This window comes from Pan paniscus, chromosome 1 (genome assembly GCF_029289425.2).
Source record: "Pan paniscus chromosome 1, NHGRI_mPanPan1-v2.0_pri, whole genome shotgun sequence".
Classification (NCBI taxonomy): domain Eukaryota; kingdom Metazoa; phylum Chordata; class Mammalia; order Primates; family Hominidae; genus Pan; species Pan paniscus.
In genome coordinates this window covers 221,426,835-221,446,516 of record NC_073249.2, presented here as the reverse complement: position 1 = coordinate 221,446,516, position 19,682 = coordinate 221,426,835, and the positions used below count along the sequence as shown (strand labels likewise).

Here is a 19,682-nt window from a genome sequence, read left to right as displayed (position 1 = left end):
TTGGGATTACAGGCGTGAGCCACTGCACCTGGCCATACCTCCATTTTTTAAATGGCTGCATAATATCCCACAGCTTAATACTTAAAGAAAAAATAAATTGCTTGTCCAGTTTGAAAAATGGAAAGCCTAATGACGGTGAAATGCCTCTGCGCCCACACCCTTTTCATTTATACCCGTAGATGGTAGCGGTCTGGTTTTCCTTGGGTGCTCCTCAGTGGTTTCCAAAGACTATGATGGGACAACTCAGCAGTGTTTCCCGTCAGGCACTTTGATAGGTCATTTTACTTTCAACAACTAAACAAAGTTTCCTGGGAAGACTGAGAGTCAAAAGAAACTACATTTGAAAGTGTGGCGTAAATAAGAAAACAAAAAAACAAAACTTGACTTGAGCAGTCTTACAATCTCCCTAAGCTGCGTGGAGTGCAAGTGGGTTTGCTGTGCAGATGCTAGAGTCCCCTGGCCCCCTCCCTCCAATCAGATTACTGCCCCAAGCTTTCTCTATACAGAGATTTCGGGGGGTTCCACTACTGAGGTCTGTCTGGGTCTCAGGAAGTAGAGGGGTGATCCTGGTCTATGAAATTTATTAATGTCCGTGGTCATGAAGTTCTTTGTATTTGTCCATCTGAACCAGCAAAGCCCAATCTCTCCAACCTTTTCTCCCTTTAGAAAAGATCCATTTCTGCCGGGCGTGGTGGCTCACACCTGTGAGGAGTGAGCACTTTGGGAGGCCGAGGTGGGAGGATTACAAGGTCAAGAGATCGAGACCATCCTGCCCAACATGGTGAAACCAAGTTTCTACTAAAAATACAAAAATTAGCTGGGCGTGGTGGCACGCGCCTGTAGTCCCAGCTACTCGGTAGGCTGAGGCAGGAGAATCTCTTGAACCCATGAGGCAGAGGTTGCAGTGAGCCGAGATCGTGCCACTGCACTTCAGCCTGGGTGACAGAGTGAAACTCTGTCCCCTTCCACCAAAGAAAAACCAAAACAAAAAGAAAAGAACCATTTCTTTGATCATGGGTTCAAATGCAATAAAAACGATCAGGCTGTAATACCAGAAGGCTCAAGAGGGAGTGGAAAGCCTCCAGTTTCAAAGGGAAAGTCCAGAAAAAACTGGACTGATTCTTAAAAGTAGTGTATGAAGGTGAGATACATTCCACTGAAGGCATTTAGGTATCACTCCAAGGAGGGTCTCTGGAGAGCAAGTGCACTTGGGCGTGTTTTATGTAATAGCTGGATGATGAGGGAAAGCATTATGATTATAACTATTGCTTAAATAATATCTCCTGAAACCCCAATGAAAAAAGATAATGGTCTGTTCTAGGTTTTAATTGCTAAAAGGAAAACAAAACTGTCATTCGTGGTGTGGTTGGTTCTCAGACCTACTGCTGTCAGTAAATACTGAACAAATGAAACTACAGATTCATTTCAAAATTTCAACAGATTCCTGGGCCACAAAGCCTTTCCCTTTCGTGTTCAAATGATACTTATTTATTTTTATTTTTTGAGACAGACGTCTGCTCTGTCACCCAGGCTGGAGTGCAGTGGCTGGATCTTGGCTCACTGCAACCTCTGCCTCCTGGGTTCAAGTGATTCTTGTACCTGAGCCTCCTGAGTAGCTGGGACTACAGGCATGCGCCACCACGCCTTGCTAACTGTTATATTTTTAGTAGAGATAGGGTTTTGCCATGTTACCCAGGCTGGTCTTAAACTCCTGGCCTCAAGTGATTTGCCCAGCTCGACCTCCCAAAGCGTTGGGATTACAGGCATGAGCCACCTCACCTGGCCAATATTTCAAGTAAGTTGAAATTCAGGCCTACTAGGCCCAAATATCTCATTATATTTGGGGTATCCAACAAATCTTTACTCTTGCATATTAACAGTAGACATTCTGAGATTATAATGCCTGACGTAATTGGGATGCAGAGAAGAGGAAAGGTGACCATTTGCAGGATAGGAAAACAGGGACTATCTGGTGAAGGGTTGGTTCCAACAAAGTCCACAAGTTTTCATTGTTTCATCTTGAAAAGGTAAGGGGACATAGGAGCTCTCTGTATGATTTCTTATCACTGCATGTGAATCTAATTATCTCAAAATTAAAAAAATAGTTAAAGACAAGGGGAGAAACTTTTTGGAAATGGAACTTTTGAATATTATTACTTTTAACCATGCAGCCCCTTGGTGGCTAAAGGAGGCACAGGTTTTTTGTTGCCCTGTGCAGGCGTAAAATAAGCTTGGGATGATGAGCTTCTCTTTTATTTACGTTTTTGAGACGGAGTCTCGCTTTGTCTTCCAGGCTGGAGTGCGGTGGCATAATCTTGGCTCACTGCAACTTCCTCCTCCCAGGTTTAAGCAATTCTCCTGCCTCAGCCTCCCCGGTAACTGGGATTACAGGCGCGTGCCACCATGCCCAGCTAAATTTTGTATTTTTAGTTAGAGATGGGGTTTCACCATCTTGGCCAGGCTGGTCTTGAACTCCTAACCTCGTGATCCACCCGCCTTGGCTTCCCAAAGTGCTGGGATTACAGGTGTGAGCCACTGTGCCTGGCCTGAGCTTCTAAGTGTTTAAGCTTCTGAAATGGGTTTACTCCATGCTTTCCTCTCCCAATCCAGTAATATGGAAGCTTCGGTAACTTCCAATTTAAGGAAGCAAGTCCAAGCACTTTTATTTTTATCACCACCAGTAATATAAACAGCCACTTAACTTTGGAAAGCTGACCAGGAAGAAGACTCTTTTGCACCTCTTTGGGGTCAAAAAAGTAACAATTTAATATTCCCACTATTTCCCTTATATGTTCTGTTTCCGGACAGTACAATTCTTTCCTTGAAGGACATTAGGGCCAAAATGGGCAAGGATTCCGAGATTGGTACATCGAGCGTTATCTTCCAACTCTCTTTTCTAAATGGGCTCATTTAGTAATGCAGGCTGCTTCCTTTACTTGAAATGCCCATCTCTTGGTTACCCTCCCAAGCAAACAGAAACACCAACCAGCCAGCCCCAAAAAGATCTCATTCTCTAGCCCAGTGGTTCCCAAACTCTTGAGTCTCAAGATCTTTTTCCACACTTAAAATTTAAGGATTCAAGCTGGGCGCGGTGGCTCACGTCTGTAATCCCAGCACTTTGGGAGGCCGATGCTAGCGGATCACGAGGTCAGGAGTTTGAGACCAGCCTGACCAACATGGTGAAACCCCGTCTCTACTAAAAATACAAAAATTAGCCAGGTATGGTGGCGGGTGCCTGTAATCCCAGCTACTCAAGAGGTGAGGCAGGAGAATCGCTTGAACCCGGGAGGCAGAGGTTTCAGTGAGCTGAGATCGTGCCACTGCACTCCAGCCTGGGCAACAGAGTAAGACTCCGTTGGAGACCATCATGGACAACGTGGCAAAACCTCATCTCTACAAAAAATACGGGTGGGCATGGTGGCGCCCACCTGTATTCCTAGCTACTCAAGAGGCTGATTGCTTGAGCCCAGGAGGTTAAAGCTGCAGTGAGCCTTGATTGCACGGCACTCCAGCCTGGGCAACAGAGTGAGACCCTATCTCAAAAGAACAACAAAAAAGAGAATAAACCCATTACATGTCAACATAAATCCTATTTTTATGAGAAATACCTACATTTTCTAAAATAAAATTAGTGGTGTGAGATTGTTTTAGTTTTGCAAATCACTTTAATATCTGACAGTAGAAGACTGCTGGATTCTTCTCTGCTTCTGAATCTTCTGCATTCAGCCTGTTGTGAGATCACGTATCTTGCAGCCTCTGGAAAACACTGCACAGAGAGTGCAGTGTTGGGAGAAATTGACGTATTATTGCTATAAAAATAGTTCTGAGGTCAGGTGTGGTGGCTTATGCCTGTAATCCGTGCACTTCAAGAGGCTGAGGTGGGAGGATCACTCGAGCTCAGGAGTTTGAGACCAGCCTGGGCAACAAGGTGAGACCCTGTCTCTACAAAACTTAAAAATTAGCTGGGCATGGTGGTGCATGCTTGTGGTTCTAGCTACTGGGGAGGCTGAGGTGGGAGGATTACTGCAGCCCAGGAGTTCGAGGCTGCAGTGAGCTTTGATGTCACTACTGAACTCCAGCCTGGGCGACAGAGCAGGACCCTGTCTAAAAAAGTTTTGACTTTTGGGTCCCTTGAGTCTTGGGGCTCCCTCTGCTCGACCAAGGTCCCTAGAGAACCACTGTTTCGAGAACCACCGTTGTGGCCTGAGGCTAAGGTAATTTCAATGGTGATGGTGTTGAGGCCCAGGTGATGTTTGTGACCTTCTCCGGTGTTCCCATCGCACCTGTCCTGCTGCTGCTTATGTTTGTGAACCTGGCCAAGTTGGGAGTCTCTTGAAGGAAGACACTCAACTTTATTCACCTTTCTTTCAATTTAAATGAGTGTTTTAATGATAAAAGTAACATAGAGGCCAGGCGTGGTGGCTCATGCCTGTAATCCCAGCACTTTGGGAGGCTGAGGCAGGCGCATCACTGGAGGTTGGGAGTTTGAGACCAGCCTGACCAACATGGAGAAACCCTGTCTCTATTAAAAATACAAAATTAGCTGAGCATGGTGGCGCATGCCTGTAATCCCAGCTACTCTGGAGGTTGAGGCAGGAGAATCGCTTGAACCCGGGAGGCAGAGGTTGCGGTGAGCCGAGATTGCGCCATTGCACTCCAGCCTGGACAACAAGAGCGAAACTCCATCTCAAAAAAACCAAAAAAAAAAACCCAAAAAACAACAACAAAAACAGCTATATTATAGAAAATAGGCAATTAAAAAAAACTCACTTATAATCCCCCATACGTCATTTATTTGGTGTATGTTATCAGTCTATTTTTTTTTTTTGAGGTGGAGTCTTGCTCTTGTCACCCAAGCTGGAGTGCAGTGGTGCGATATTGGCTCATTGCAACCTCTGCCCGCTCGCTGGGTTCAAGCAATTCTCTTGCCTCAGCCTTCCAAGTAGCTGAGACCTCAGGCGCCTGCCACCTTGCCCACCTAATTTTTATATTTTTAGTAGAGACGGGGTTTTGTCATGCTGGCCAGGCTGGTCTCGAACTCTTGGCTTCAAGTGATCTGCCCACCTTGGCCTCCCAAAGTGCTGGGATTAACAGGCGTGAACCACTGCACCCGGCCTGTATCGGTCTTTTTTAAAATGCAGTTTTTTTAGCCTATCATCTCACCTCATAAATGAACACCATAATTTTGGGTATTGCCCCCTCTATCTAGCAATGGGTATTTTCTGTTTCTGATGTCTACAACTAGCATAATGTTCCACTGTGTAGATGTAACACAATTTACTAAATACCCAATATTAGCACATGTAGGATGCTCCCAATTTTTTGTTGTAGTTAAGTACAGTGATCCTGTGAAGAATACCTTCACACATACAGCTTTTCTGGCATTTAGTGTTATTTCCTTAGAACAGATTCCCAGAAGTAAGATCACTGGGTCAAAAGATGCAGACATTTTTATGGCTTTTAATACATACTGTAAAATTGCTTTTCGAAAGGAATATACTAATTTACAATGCCACCAGCACTTTTAAGAATCCGTTTCTCCACACAAATCGTCAACATAGGTGCTATTAAGAATGCTAATCGATAAAATATTGTCCCCCCGTTGTTAAATTTTTGCAATTTTTGAGGCTCATAAAATTAAAGTTTCTTGAAGAATGAGTGTGTAACACAAAACATTCTCTTGGGACATCTTTATTTCTGGAAAACCTAAGACATTCTTACTTGTGAAGACCAGAAAAAGAACACATGTTGTTAGGATTGGCACAGAATTCAGTGTGACAGTCAATCTTAATGCCAGAACACTTGAACGAGGATTTTTCGCTTATTTTGCTAGTTGTCACCAACAGTAGCAAAAGGAAAAATAAAATGCGGAAGAATGAAATGTTCTTACTGCAAACCGTACAAGATCACATTGAGGGGCTGGAGCTCTTACATTCAACTTTTCTTTCCTTTTTTTTCTTTTTAAATAATTTGCGATTGCAGCCTCTCCTTTTGTTTCCGATATTACCTGCCCAGGAGCAGAATTCCTTACTTTCTCCGGAGAGAGGCCGGTCCCTGGGAGCGCTGCCCAGCCACCCGCACGCCTAGCCGCCCCGAGAGCCGCACTCGGCGGACCCGGTTCCTAGGCTCGTTCCCGGGGCACCTGGCGGGCGCCCACCTCCCGGGGGGCACGTCCTCCCGTACGCAGCGCGAGGGCAGCGGGTGCCTGGCTATTTATTAGGAAAAGCCCCGCGCGGACTCCCCGGATTGAGGAGGGTGGGAAACTCGGCTGCCCCGCGCTCCACCCGGGCGGCCGGGGCTGGCGCTTCTCTGCTTTCGGCCGGCGGCCTCATCCTGGGACAGGCATCCATGAGTCATCCGCTCCGCGGGTCACATGGGCAACGTGACCAAAATAAAGTTTCGGTATTTTAAGCCGCCAGAAAAGGGGACAACGGAGCTCACCGGGGGCGGGCACAGGAGGCGGGCGCAGGCGGGCGGCGCCGGGGCCGTGGGGACGCGGCGCCGAGGGGGCGGGGCCTGGCGGGAGGCTCGCCCCTCCCCCACGGCTGGCAGCGACGCCCGGACTCCTAGGCAGCCGGACTCCAGGGCGCGGCACCCCTGCGGACCTCAGCCCCGAGGCCCCCCGCGTCCGGCTCCCCACCGGCGGCGGCGGCGGGCTGCGGGATCCCGGAGATCCCGGCGCGTCCCCCACAGCCACCGGGACCCCACGCGCCAGCAGCGGCTTCCCCGGGAACGTCCTTCAGCCCCGGGAGCACGCGGGAAAAGCCCCAGCGTGCCAATGAGGGAGCGCCTTCCTCATGACGGTCACGCTCGGGGGCGGGGCTTCCCTTCGCCGCTCCCGAGTTCCGGGAACCCCCTTTGATTGGTCTGGACGGCCTGGGAAACACTGTAGTGACGCCCAATCAAAACGCCACGTCTCGGCCTCGAGGAAATATTCCGTGTCGGGCCCGTCCTGATTGGACAGTTCTTTCGGGTTCTGGCCACTAGGAAGCTTTGTTTAGGTCCGGAAGGCGGGCTTTCCTGGGAGTGGGTGGGGAGGGGGCGTTGATTCTTGACCAATCCTTTCAGTCCGTTGGGTGGTGACCAGCCAATGGGCCGGATGGATAGGACGCTCCTCCCGGAGAGTAGTGAGACCCCTGGTGCGGGGCGATTGGTGGCGGGAGCGATGAGTGGCAGCCGCACGGCCCAACGGGAGCTGTGCGTGGGCCGCGGGGCGGGGCCAGGGCGGGTGCGCGGCGGCGGCGGGGTGGCTGGGCCGGCGGCGGCGGCGGTACGAGGCGCGCGCTCGGGGTCCCGGTCGCGAGGAGGAGGAGGATGTGGCGCGCGGAGGGGAAATGGCTGCCGAAAACAAGCCGGAAGGTAAGAGCCGGAGCGCGAGGGGCTGGGGGGCGGCGCGGCGGGCGGCGGGACCCGGCCCCGCCGGACATCCCGGGCATCGGCGGCGCCGGGCGGGAGCGCGGGGGCGCGGCGGGCGGGCGGGCGGGCGACCCGGCCGGGGAGGGGGCCGGCGGGGTGGGGGGGCGGAGCGCGGCCGAGTCCTGAGGTGACTCGCGGGGCCGGCGGAGCGCGGCGCCCCACACCCCACCCCCGGGGGCGGGCTGGGGCCGGAGGGGGCGGGGGGCTCGCGGGGCGGGGACCGGGCCCAGCGAGGAGGAGGAGCCGGCGGAGGGCCGGCGCCTCCCCCACCCGGACCGGGCATCCCCGCCGCTCCCGAGCCCGCTGCGCGGCCCCCGCACCCCCGGCGCTGGGTCCACGGTGGGGGCCGCGGGGCGGAAAGTTTATACGCCTCGGGTCCTCCTGGCCCCGCGCCCCACTGCTCCGGGCCGGTCCCCGTCGGGCGGCAGCGGCCGGCGCTCAGCCCTCGCCGGCCCCCTGCTCTCCGGCGGGCAGGGCCAGATGTACTCTCTCCGGCACCCTCTTCAGCTCCGTGGACACCTCCCTGAGCGGGCGGGGGGTCCCCGAGCTTCTCCCCGCCAGGGGGACCCCGTCCTGCCGAGCGTCCCTCGGCCGAAGGGCCTCGTGTGACCCCTCCCCCTTCGCCTCCCGGGAAGGGAAGGGGGCCTGCGCAGCATCCCCGCCCCTCGCAGTCGTTCACATCCTACTCTTGCCCTTGCACCCTCACAGCCAGGAGGGTGGGGTCTCCGTTTCTATGGCAAGTGAGGATCTCCACACTCCCTTGCCCTTTACCTTCCGTGACCCCGATCCTTCCTTGGCACAGGGGTCCGTCTGATCTGCTCATCTTCTTTGGATTCTTTTGGGGCCTCTGCACACTCTCCGTTGACCCTTTTTGCCAGGACAAGGGGACTCGGGCTGCCCATGTTCTTCTTTCCTCACCCAGTGGATAGTGGGGGCTTGTGCAGCTCTGAAGTCATTTCTAAATAGGAAAGCAGACACTTCTTCCAGATCATGCATACTCTCGTACACTTTGCTGGGTTAGGGCGAGCTCATTTCCTAAATACCCTTTGAGTTGCCCTCCTTTTCTTATGGAGACAACTGGACGTTCACCGTGCTCCTTTCGCCATTTGTGTGTCTACACTGACTTGTTCTCTCTTCTCGGAGTTCCTTGTCTGGGTGAGAGTGGGCGCCCCAATAAGATGTAGGGCAGGGCTTCCACTGTGCCTAGTGCTTGAGTGAAAAGGGGCCACACTAGTTGCTCCTGTGTCTGAGGAAGACCTGGGTATATTTTTGCCTCCACTTGACTCTTGTGTCTCAGGAGGGGGCAACCTTCATCAGTTGACACAACCTCACTGGGAAAAGGGTCATGTGGGCTTGTTTTTTGATGTTTTGATTACTGTCTTCTGTGCAGTGAGAACCAGACTTTGTCCGTCCCACACTCAAGAGTCCTTGAACCTTTCCTGGATATAAACTTCCCGATTGTTTTTTGAGAGAACTCATATCCTCCTCTGTGGCTTCTGCTTCGCAGTCAGCCATATTTAGTGAGCCTGTTACTTTGACTTTTTCTAATTTTCTCAAATTGTATTCATGTTGGCTGGGTAAGGAGAAGCCATATGCCTTTCCATTCAGAAAAGGGAGTGTAGACACCCGTGTCGCCCACATGCCATCCTGGAAGAGGTTGCTTGTGTGCTCCTTGTTGTACTAGAACCTTCCTTTGGCTCTGGTGTTGTCTCTTGTGGGATCCAAACATTTCTTTAGATCTTGTAGCTTTCAGAAGGGGGAATTTGAATGCTTTCTGTTTTTTGCTGTTCCGGTTCTGCTTTGGAGAACCAGATCATGATGCTATATTCATTTGTTTACATATACATACATGTAGGTATACACAGATGAAATCACATTCATTACATATACAGTGCACAGGAAGTTGGAAGGGTCAGATGACTAGCTCTACATTTTGGGTGCATATGGGGACCTTTATGTGTAATGATACAGATAGATATTAACGTTGTTGGTAACTCTTCAGGCTTAGAAGCAGCAGCAGAAGAATCACTGATAAATGGCCAATTCTGACCATTCTTCGGTTTGTAATGTGTACTGTACTGAATAAGCAGAACGACATCCTGCATGTTCACCAAGTCCCTGAATGTGCGAAGCGTACAGTGCCTGCCCATACGCATCGCAACTTTGGCACTCTGAATTTAGGGGTGGTATTCGTTGCTTGATTCTGCATAGAGTGAAAAGTTCTTGATTTCTTTACTGCAGTGTAGGGGAAAGAGATTTCGTGTGTTTGGGCAAACGACAGGAGATGGGTGAGAAGAATATGTTTTCCTGTGACAGAACTAGGAACGAATGACCGTAAATATGTCCCTTCTGTATTTTGGCCATTTAAATAATTGAGAGAGGTTGTGAAATTAGCAAAATGTACCTGTGGAAAGGCCCTCGACGCTTCATGAGAGGATGGGGAACGTTATTCTTCGAGTTCTTTTCTCTTGGACAGGGGAATGATTTGAGCCCTGTCGGCTCTAGTCAGGTGCTTTGCCTCCTCAGGTCTCCCTCCCTCCCTCCCTTTCTCCCTCCCTCTCTTCCTCCCTCCCTCCCTTTCTCCCTCTTTCACGAAATTCAGAATGGCTGCTAGCCGCTGTCACTCAGCAGGAAAGTCTTACTCTTTGACAGGCTTAGTGTGGAGACTCATCCTCCCCAACAAGTTCCGTTGGGCTCTGGGGCTTTGGCCTTTAAAGCTCCTTTCTAGCTCAGAGGCTCGCTTTGCCTCAGTTTACTGTGTAAGGAGAAGTGGCTCATCGGAGATTGGGTCAGCGCTAGTCTGTGACTTCTGGACTTTGCCTTTCAGTTAGCATTGAGTCGTCCAGTGGGCCTAATTCCCAATGTCAGAAAGTAGAGCTTTTGAGCTCATTTTCTTGTTTTTGGTTTTAAATGTTTTTATGCTGTTCGTATTCTGTGTCTGTAGTCAGCTTGATGGGATTGTGTATTTTTGGGGGGTGTTATTAGGGAACTTCGGAAAAACGAAGAGTCGAATACCTGCTGTAGATGGTGTAGACTCAGCGGAGTCATCCCATATCCAGTGGTGGTTCTTCCTACCGTTCCTCCATGGCCCCATGGAGACTTTGGGAGTTTTCCCTGGTAAGCAGGGGGCTCCGTGCAAGGCGCAGTGGAAGGAAAAGTGGTAAAGGTTGGTTGGAAGAAGACACTTGAGGTTATTGTCTGAAGCTGGGCCCTTTTTCTTGAGTTTGATGTGGTTGTGTTTCTGTGTCACTGGTCGCCACAGATGATTGGAAATTAGCTTTTTCCTCTTACCCTGTAGTGCAGAATGCTCTGTTGCAGTTGGGCAGACTGGACGGGTTCTCTGAACCACATAGTTTAATCTTTCTGTTTGACTTTCTGTTAGGACATGACTCTTTCCTCTCCTTCACCCCTTACCTCCAGTTTTTGGGACTAGGTTGGGTGACCTCTTCCTCCTTTGTCTTCTTGGAGACCTTACTTATCCTGCTTCTGCAAATGTTGGGTTTCTCCATCTCATCATTGAGTGGATTCAGAGTGTTGACATACACAGAGCAACCTCTACTCAAGGTCAGATTGGGTCAGCTTTTCCTTTTCAAAAGAGTAGTGTTGCTCTTACTTGCTCTTTGAGACATATTTATGCATCCTGCTCAGCTGTGTTTTCTGTTTCCTTAGTTTTTAGGCTCTGGCGGTTTTAGGCTTTCCCCCAGAAATAGCCTATTCTTTAGAGAGTAGTGTTTAGTTTAGTCCCCTGTTTATGCTGGATGTCTGCCCATGTGTCCTGCTCGGTTTTTAATTCTTTGTGACTGATTTTGAGGTAGCCCATCTCAAAATCTTAACGTGTTTTTCCCCGCTGTTTCATTACTTTGAGCCATTCTTCCTTTCCTGTTTGGGGGAAATACCCCTTTGTGTGCAGTTGTACTTCTTTCTCCTTTCCTTATGGAAAAAGCAGTAGAAGGTGATTCTCTTATTTTCTTCTGTTCCCCTCATAGTTGTGTCAGTTGACTCTTTTGTGGAACCTTTGAATTTGCCCTTCTGGGGAGAAGTCGTTTTTGTATTTATACTCCCATGACTGGAATCATTCATTCAGGAGACCTTTACCGAGCTTCTGTTATGTACAAGGAGCTGTAGGGGGTGATGTGACTTTGCTTGAGACCATATTGGATCTTGTTAGCCTTTTATATTAATGACATTTTAGTGTATCTTTTTTTTTTTCTTTTTTTGAGGCAGAGTCTCACTCTGTTGCCCAGGCTGGAGTGCAGTGGCACGATCTCGGTTCGTGCAACCTCTGCCTTCCAGGTTCAAGCAATTCTCTTGCCTCAGCCTCCCAAGTAGCTGGGATTACAGGCGTGCACCACCATGTCCGGCTAATTTTTTTTTGCATTTTTAATAGAGACGGGGTTTCACCATGTTGGTCAGGTTGGTCTTGAATTCCTGGCCTAAAGTGATCCGCCTACCTCAGCCTCCCTTGCCTCAGCCTCCCAAAGTGCTGGGATTACAGGCGCAAGCCGCCACGCCTGGCCTTCGGTGTGGTGCTTGTCTTAATGCTTGTCTTTTATATAGTCTTGCAAGGAATTTTTTTTTTTCTGATTTTTAAGTTTTTGGATTGTTAACTTACAAAGATATAGTGTAATAGTGTGCTATCTTGTTGAACCTTTTTTCCTCCTCTCAGCAGGAGTGGGGGTGGTGAAGAGGGTGGGAGGGTGGACTGGGAGAGGCATTTAGCAGCTTTCCCCCAGACTGTGTGCAGAGTGTGAGAGCGAGTGTGTGTGTGTGTGTGTGTGTGTAGACAAAAGTAAAGTCAGCCTTCTTAATCTGATTGTGTAGGCATAACTTTTAGGTCGTTTAGATACATGATTGGTTGGAATGCTTATTTAATATTTGAACGGCAGCATCGCACTAGGCATTCTATAGAACATAGAGTCAAATGTATTTTTTATATAAGGAAGTGGTAGAAAAATATTTTTTTCTTCGGATTAACTGGTATGGTTCATAGTAGATAGTGAGAACTGTATGAGCTGCTGTTACATTTTCACTGCCACGAAGAATTATATCCAAATTTAATACCTAATTGATGCTCATTCTTAGGCTAGGCATCTGATATAATTATCACTTTTATTATGTGACTTTTAATTTATGCTTTTTAATGGTATTATTATTTTTGTAGATTGCCTCAAATTCTTTGTGGGTACAGGTTAGGTATAAATAATGATAATAATAAAAATTACTAACAATTTGAAATGCCCCTTTTCTTTTTTCCTCTATTAAATTAGATTTACCATCTCCACAACGTATATAGAAACCAATTCTGCTAGTATTTCACTCTTGTGAAAACTCCTGTGTGAGGTTTGTAGTATGTGGTTTGGCAGTATGAGTATGTGACTGAGTGTATTTTGTGTTGACAAGTGATGTGTGTGTTTCTTTTGCATTTCCATTATACAGATCTTTTCCTAAGGTGGTGTGTATCTTCTAGAATCATGTACCCTGTCCTTTTTTTTTTTTTTTTTAAATGTTCTAGGTGACTTAAATCCGACCTCCCTTTCTTTTCTTCGGCCTTTCCTTTTATTTTTTGTCCTTTCCCACATAGAGAGGTTTCTTCACTGCCCTGTCATTATTATAAAAAAGTGTTTGTTAGATGTACTGTATTTGTAGCCTTTTAGTAAGAAGGGGATGCCCACCATCCCTTTGTCCTGTAGCACAAGACATTGCTTCTTCTTGTTTCCCTAAGAATAGGTAGATGGAATGAGATTTAAGCCAGAAGGCCGCTGGTAATAGTATTTGTAACTAGATAGCATCTCTAGATAAAACACTGGGTCCTTTCTGCTCTGGGCCTCCCCATGTAGGATTTTGGAAATTTTTTTTTGCTGCATTTAGCCAGCTTCTTTCTGTCTCTTTGGCTTGATACAATAAATTTCTTTAAGCACAGCCAAGTATATTATTTCATTTGGAGGCTTCATTTACAAGGAAGTATGGGGGCCTCTCCTAATGTTCCTTTGCCTGTTATATATAGTACTGCCTTTAGTTTTTGGTGTGTTTGAGAGTGAGAGTGAGAAGCATTCTTGCTTTACTACTTTGTCTGTGTAACTTGAATAAGAGTGTACGGTCATTCACTCTATTTTCCAGATAGTGTATAATCTTTCTTTTTATTTTTCTTGAATACCTAATCAGGTTCGAGCTAGAGGTTGATCCGACTATCATATCCTTTTATTTTGTGCCATCCCTGGATATAGTGTCCCTTAGTCCTGTGATTAAGCCGTGTTCCTATTCTGTCATTAGAGAGAGGGACTTATAAACATATAGATGGTCTCCCATGATAATTGTCATGCATTTATAAGGAAAGTGTTTCTTTTCTTTTTTTTTTTTTGAGGCTGAGTCTTGCTCTGTTGCCCAGGCACGATCTCGGCTCCCTGCAACCTCCGCCTTCCAGGTTCAAGCGATTCTCCTGCTTCAGCCTCCCAAGTAGCTGGGATTACAGGCGTGCACCACCATGCCCGGCTAATTTTTTTTCGTATTTTTGGTAGAGACGGGGTTTCACCATGTTGGCCAGGTTGGTCTTGAATTCCTGGCCTCAAGTGATCCGCCCACCTAAGTAAGGCCTCCCAAAGTGCTGAGATTACAGGCATGAGCCAATGTGCCTGGCCGGAAGTGTTTCTTTGTATAAATTGACAATGGAGAGCAGTTCACATGATGGGACAAAGTAAAGGGTGAGTAAAGGGTGGTTTTGGTTTTTTTTTTTTTTTTTGCCATCAGTATGCTAGCTGTATATTTCTAAGGTTGTATTGCATCCTTCTGCTTTGAACACCATTGCTTGTAGAAGGTCATGGGCCTCCTGTGTAAAGATTGGTACTGTTTCCTGAGCATTTTTTTTTTTACCTCATTACCCTGGACTTACAGAGAAATATTATGTACCCCATTGCAAAGAGAGGCCAAGGGTCAGCCACATTATTTCCCCTTTTGCTCTTTTTCTGGAGGATTGTTCATTTACTTTGAACTGATTGACATGGCATAAGATGGAACGACTAGAGATTTTTTTTTTTAAAGGTTCCTCCATATTCAACCTCAGTGTTTGGCTCTTTCCTGACATGGTTGCTTGTTCTCCTGTACATGAATCCTTTTGCAGTTACTTTCTTGTTTTTGTTTTTCAAATTTAGCCAGGGCTTTCAAGTCACGTAACATATCCTTTCCTGAGACTGTGAGCCGAAGGTAACTTCAAGGAAGATATGCTTGTTTGGGGCTGTGTTCATCACTCTGCTCTCTACGGTTTTGTAGTTTTCATGTGTACAAAGTGACATTTCTTGAAAGAAACGTTTGGGGCTGTGTTCTTAATATTTTTAAACATGTTATTATGTGGAGACTAAGTGGCATAGGTCTCACCCCAACTTCATTTTTTCATACCATCTAAAATACATCCCCCACCCTTATATATATCTCCCCTACCCCCAAATCCCAAAACAACAGTCATAGCAACAGAAAAGCAAAACCTTGTGAAGCCTAGCTCTGATTGGTTCTGCTGTGCAGTTCAGTCACTAGTTTTGGACAGGTGCATAAGCAGATAATTTTTGGATGTGTAATATTCTCAGTGGGGCTGATGTGTGACTTTTGGGACATAGAGCATTCATTCGTTCAGCAGACCATGCAGTATCTCTTCCATTTTTTTTCCCTTATCAGTTACCACAAGGTAAGATTATGTATTCAGTCACTTAAAAACACTTGCAAAGTGGATTTTTCCCCATTTATTCCTATCTAACCATTGGAATAAATGTTGACAGTAGTAAATTACCATGTCCCTATTTTTGTGTTCAACATGTCTAAGAGAATGGGGAGCTAACTTCCAGTAAGGGCAGTACAGTCAGTCATGACTCTTTCTCCATGTAGCCTGTGCATTGTGCAGTGATGATTTATACTTTCAGCTAAATTTAGTGTCTATAATAAGGGATACATCAGATGTTTAAGTTCATTTAATCTTTTTTACAGTGTGCATTCAACAAGGTGTATTTGTGTCTTATATTAGAATGAAATGCAGATACAACCAGAGGTATTCTTTCAACTTAGAGAGAGAAAGCCTTTCTTTTTACAAGTTTTGAAAAAAAGTTATTGTCTATTTTTCCTTCATGGTGCTTGATTCAGATTGCCAGGAGTCATTTCTGAAGGTATATTAATACAATCAAGAATTAATCTTCTTAAAACTTAAATTTGTTTTTTAATCCTTTTCTGAAAAGTCATTTCTGAGGATATATGTGCCCTGTTGGTTTTCTGGGCACTTGGATATCAAATCATTTGGGAGTGATAATAAGAAATTGGTACAAAGTGTGAAATTATCAGATAGAAAGAAAAAAGATGTTAGAGTGGAAAAAATTACTCATTTATGATTAAAAATAATCTCAAAGTGATGACTGGAAGTATAAATTCAGATATTTGAAGAAGAAATGGAATGTTGATAGGGTTATTGTATTGAATCAACACATGTACACGTATAAAGAATGCTCCCCAAAATGGGGACGCTTAGAGGACAAATAAGTTGATTGGATTGGTTTTAAGAAAAACATTGTTTGTCTTTTTAAAAAGTAATTGAAATAACCCTTCTTAGTGAAGAAAATGAAAACTTTGATGGAAGTTCAGCAGAATGGAATATTTAAAAAGATTCAAGAGAAGGATTTTTTTATTGCGAATCCACAAGGGGGTAGTGATGTTCTTTCAAAGATATTTGTGGTGGCAACAATGTGAGATGATCTCTTCACATTTTAGATTTACAGATAAAACTGGCATGTTTGCATTTTAACTTAAGATCTTCTTTTTAAAATGTTTATTGGCAAAATTGTTTATTGCTTAAATTAAAAAAAATCCATTTTGGGTGAATGGCTACTTTAAGCCATATGAATGGTAAAGAAGAGAGAATGTCCTTACAGTTTTGTGCTTTGGAGAGGTCACCAAGGATGTGAGGGTCACTGTTATTTTCTAAGAATGTAATAATCTTAAATTCCCTGGGAAACATTAGACATCTAGGAATCAGTTACTTAAGTGTCCTGAATAAAAGGATTTTAGTAAATTGTGTCTAAACTTTACAGAAGTTTGTATTACTAGTTGTATTTTCAGTGCTGCCGAGAGATGAAAAATATGAACAATCCATGCGACTAGCCACTTTTAATAGTTCTAAGTAAATCAAATTTTTATAATCTTTTTTATTAGTTTATATTACATCATTAGATAAAGGCTTTTTTTTTGTTTTTTTTTTTTGTTTTTTTGTTTTTTTGTTTTTTCTTCCCTCACATAAAAATTCAGGAGCTTTCTTCTGGTCACTGAGTTCCACCCCATATTATTCAGAATTACTTAAAATCAGGTGTGGTATGCCTGTGCTGGGTCATTTTCGGTGGAGGACTGCCTAGCTGTATTATGCACTCATTTTTGAAAGTTATGCCGTGTGGTGGGAGAAAGATTTAAGGTTGGGGGGCGGCTGTGTCCTACTTATTTAGAGACACAACTAGTCATCACCTGTAACAAATGTGACTTCTTTTAAAACTTATTTTATCTTACTTTTTTTTAGAGACAGGGTCTCGCTCTGTTGCCCAGACTAGAGTGCAGTAGTGCAATCCATAGCTCACTGCAGCCTTGGCCTCCTGTGCTGAAATGATCCTCCTGCCTCAGCCCCCTGAGTGACTGGGACTACAGGTGTGTGTCACCATGGCTGCTTAGGTTTTTTTTTCTCTTTTTCATAGAGGTGGGGTCTTGCTGTATTGCCCAGGCTGGTGTTGAACTCCTGGTCTCAAGCAGTCCGTCTGCCTCAGCCTCCCGAAGTGCTGGGATTTACAAGTGTGAGCTACCATGCCCTGCCTAAAAAATATTATTTCTAACAATAACACAAAATAATTATGTGGTTTAGAAGTTATGATAGTTTGTGCCGTATACATTGTATATTTTTCATTTTTGGTTTGTGGAAAAGGTTGTTAATTGAGCTTTTCTCTTTTTTTCTCCATTCCCTCATTCTGAGCAAGGAATGACTTTTTCTTTTATTTCCTTTACGAAATGACTTTGGTGTTTTAACATTCCAGAAGATACACTGTTTTTTATATGCTACTCTAAACTCTGCTGGGAACTGAACTATGATGTCAGCATTTTCATTCATGAATCTGATTCTTCTAAATTTTTTTTCTGTTTTGTATTCCTGAGCTGACTTCTGGCACATGCACAAATCAGTTTACCATTAGTCAGCCCATAAATCACTGATAAAAGGTAAAACAAAAGATAAGATACTGGAGTTACTTTGATAGTGCTATAGTTCTCATGCTGATTTGCATCAGTACAGTTTGGATAAGGTTTCTGGCTAAACAGATTGAAACCTAAAAAGTCAATTTAATTATCTCATGATTTTGTGACTTGAACTGTGTTGTGAACATATTGACACAATATTTTTGTTCTTACAGGAAGTTGAGAGTGCTATGCTATGGCTCCTTTGTTATAAAATAGCATTTTTTTTTTTTTTTTTTTTTTTTGGAGACGGTCTCACTGTGTCACTCAGTCTGGAGTGCAGTGGCATGATCTCTCTTGGCTTACTGCAGCCTCGACTTCTTGGGCTCAGGTGATCCCTCAGCCTCCCAAGTAGCTGGGACTACGGGCACGCGCCACCATGCCTGGCTAATTTTTGTATTTTTTGCGGAGATGGAGTTTCGCCGTGTTGCCCAGGCTGGTCTCCAACTTGTGAATGCAAGTGATCCACCCACTTTGGCCTCCCAGAGTGCTGGGATTACAGGCGTGAGCCACTGAGCTGGCCTAAAGTAGCATTTCTTGTATAATTTGACTAAGTTGGAAGATTATATAATGCTTTATTTCAGAGAGGTTAGGCCTACAGATTAAATGATGTTTTATTCAAATTACCTTTGTAATGGATTTAGATTTTTTTTTGGAGCATTTTCTTGCCTTTGACATATTTTAAATAACTTCATTGTTTGATACTTTTATTTTAATATATTATTATTGTGGTGGAACTAGCATAGTATTCCTTGTATTGGACTTAGGGTGCATCTACCCTGGATTGTGCACTCGTGTAGCTGTTGACTCCGGTTTCTCCTCTAGGGAGGTCACTGCTTGCAGTTCAGTACTACGTTAGAACAGTTCTTGAAGAAATCTTATTTGGAGTTTTCTTCTGCAGGCCAAATTTCAGGCTAAGCCTCCGGCCCATAGTATCTTTCAAGCCTGCTGTAGCTGATGAATGGTGAGCCGTAAAAAAGTTTATTTTCTCTACTTTCGTGGGAGATTTGCTGACTTTCTGGATACTCAATTGCCAAGAAACATTTAGAAATAAAACGTGTTATATTTAGGAATCATCATTTTAGCTAAATAATAATGCATGATTAGAATTGATGATTCAAGCTGCAACCACTTTGATTGATACCCAGTCTTACTCTTGAGATCACTTTTTTTTCTGAGACAGTCTTGCTTTGTCACCCAGACTGGAGTGTAGTGGCGTGATCTTGTGTCACTGCAGCCTCCACTTCCCGGGCCTAAGCAGTCCTCCTGCCTCAGTCCCCCAAGTGACTGAGGCTATAGGTGCGTGCCACCATGCCAGGCTAATTTTTGTAGAGACGGGGTTTTGCCCTGTTGTCCAGGCTGGTCTCATACTACAGGGCTCAAGTGATCCTCCTGCATCGGCCTCCCAAAGTGCTGGGACGACAAGCATGAACCACCACGTTCAGCTGAGATGACTTTTTATTTTTTATTTATTGGGGTTTTTTTTTTTGAGATGGAATCTAGCTCTGTCACCCAGGCTGGAGTGCAGTGGCATGATCTTGGCTCACCGCAACCTCTGCCTCCCGTGTTCAAGCAATTCTCCCACCTCAGCCTCCTGAGTAGCTGGGATTACATGCACGCACCACCACGCCTAGCTAATTTTTGTTTTTTTTAGCAGAGACGGGGTTTTACCATGTTGGCCAGGCTGGTCTCAAACTCCCGACCTCAGCTGATCTGCCTGCCTCGGCCTCCCAAAGTGCTGGGATTACAGACGTGAGCCACCGCGCCTGTCTTGAGATGACTTTTTAAATGCCATAACAACTCACAGATCCTGTGTCCTCCCATTCTTAAATGAAACTAGAGCTTTGTGTTCCTTTAGGTTAAACTAAATTATCTGATAGGTAACAGAAGAGTGGTCTGTTAGCTGGCTTTCTCCTTTCAGTAGATTTGCTAAGAGAAAGGAAATAAAAGCAAGTAGACTGTGAATAAACATTGAAGATGACTTAAATGACATTGTTTTCCCTAATAATGAAATAATTTATATATTATTT

The 19,682-nt window shown here is 45.4% G+C and overlaps 1 protein-coding gene across 22 annotated transcripts in view; it reads left to right on the top strand.

The window, feature by feature from the left end:
• The first annotated feature begins 7,226 nt into the window (after positions 1–7,226).
• The window catches only part of CAMTA1 (calmodulin binding transcription activator 1), a 982,737-nt gene continuing 970,281 nt past the window's right edge, over positions 7,227–19,682 (top strand). For 18 of the 22 annotated variants that reach the window (XR_008622215.1, XR_004670222.3, XR_008622217.1 and 15 more), the window contains exon 1: positions 7,227–7,359. Coding sequence is in view for 16 of the 22 variants with exons in the window: in XM_055104459.2 (XP_054960434.1) it covers positions 7,315–7,359 (45 nt within the window). In the remaining 6 variants the exon portion in view is untranslated. The remainder of the gene's footprint in view (positions 7,360–19,682) is intronic. The other 4 variants (XM_057300716.2, XM_057300714.2, XM_063595032.1 and 1 more) reach the window with 3 other exon arrangements.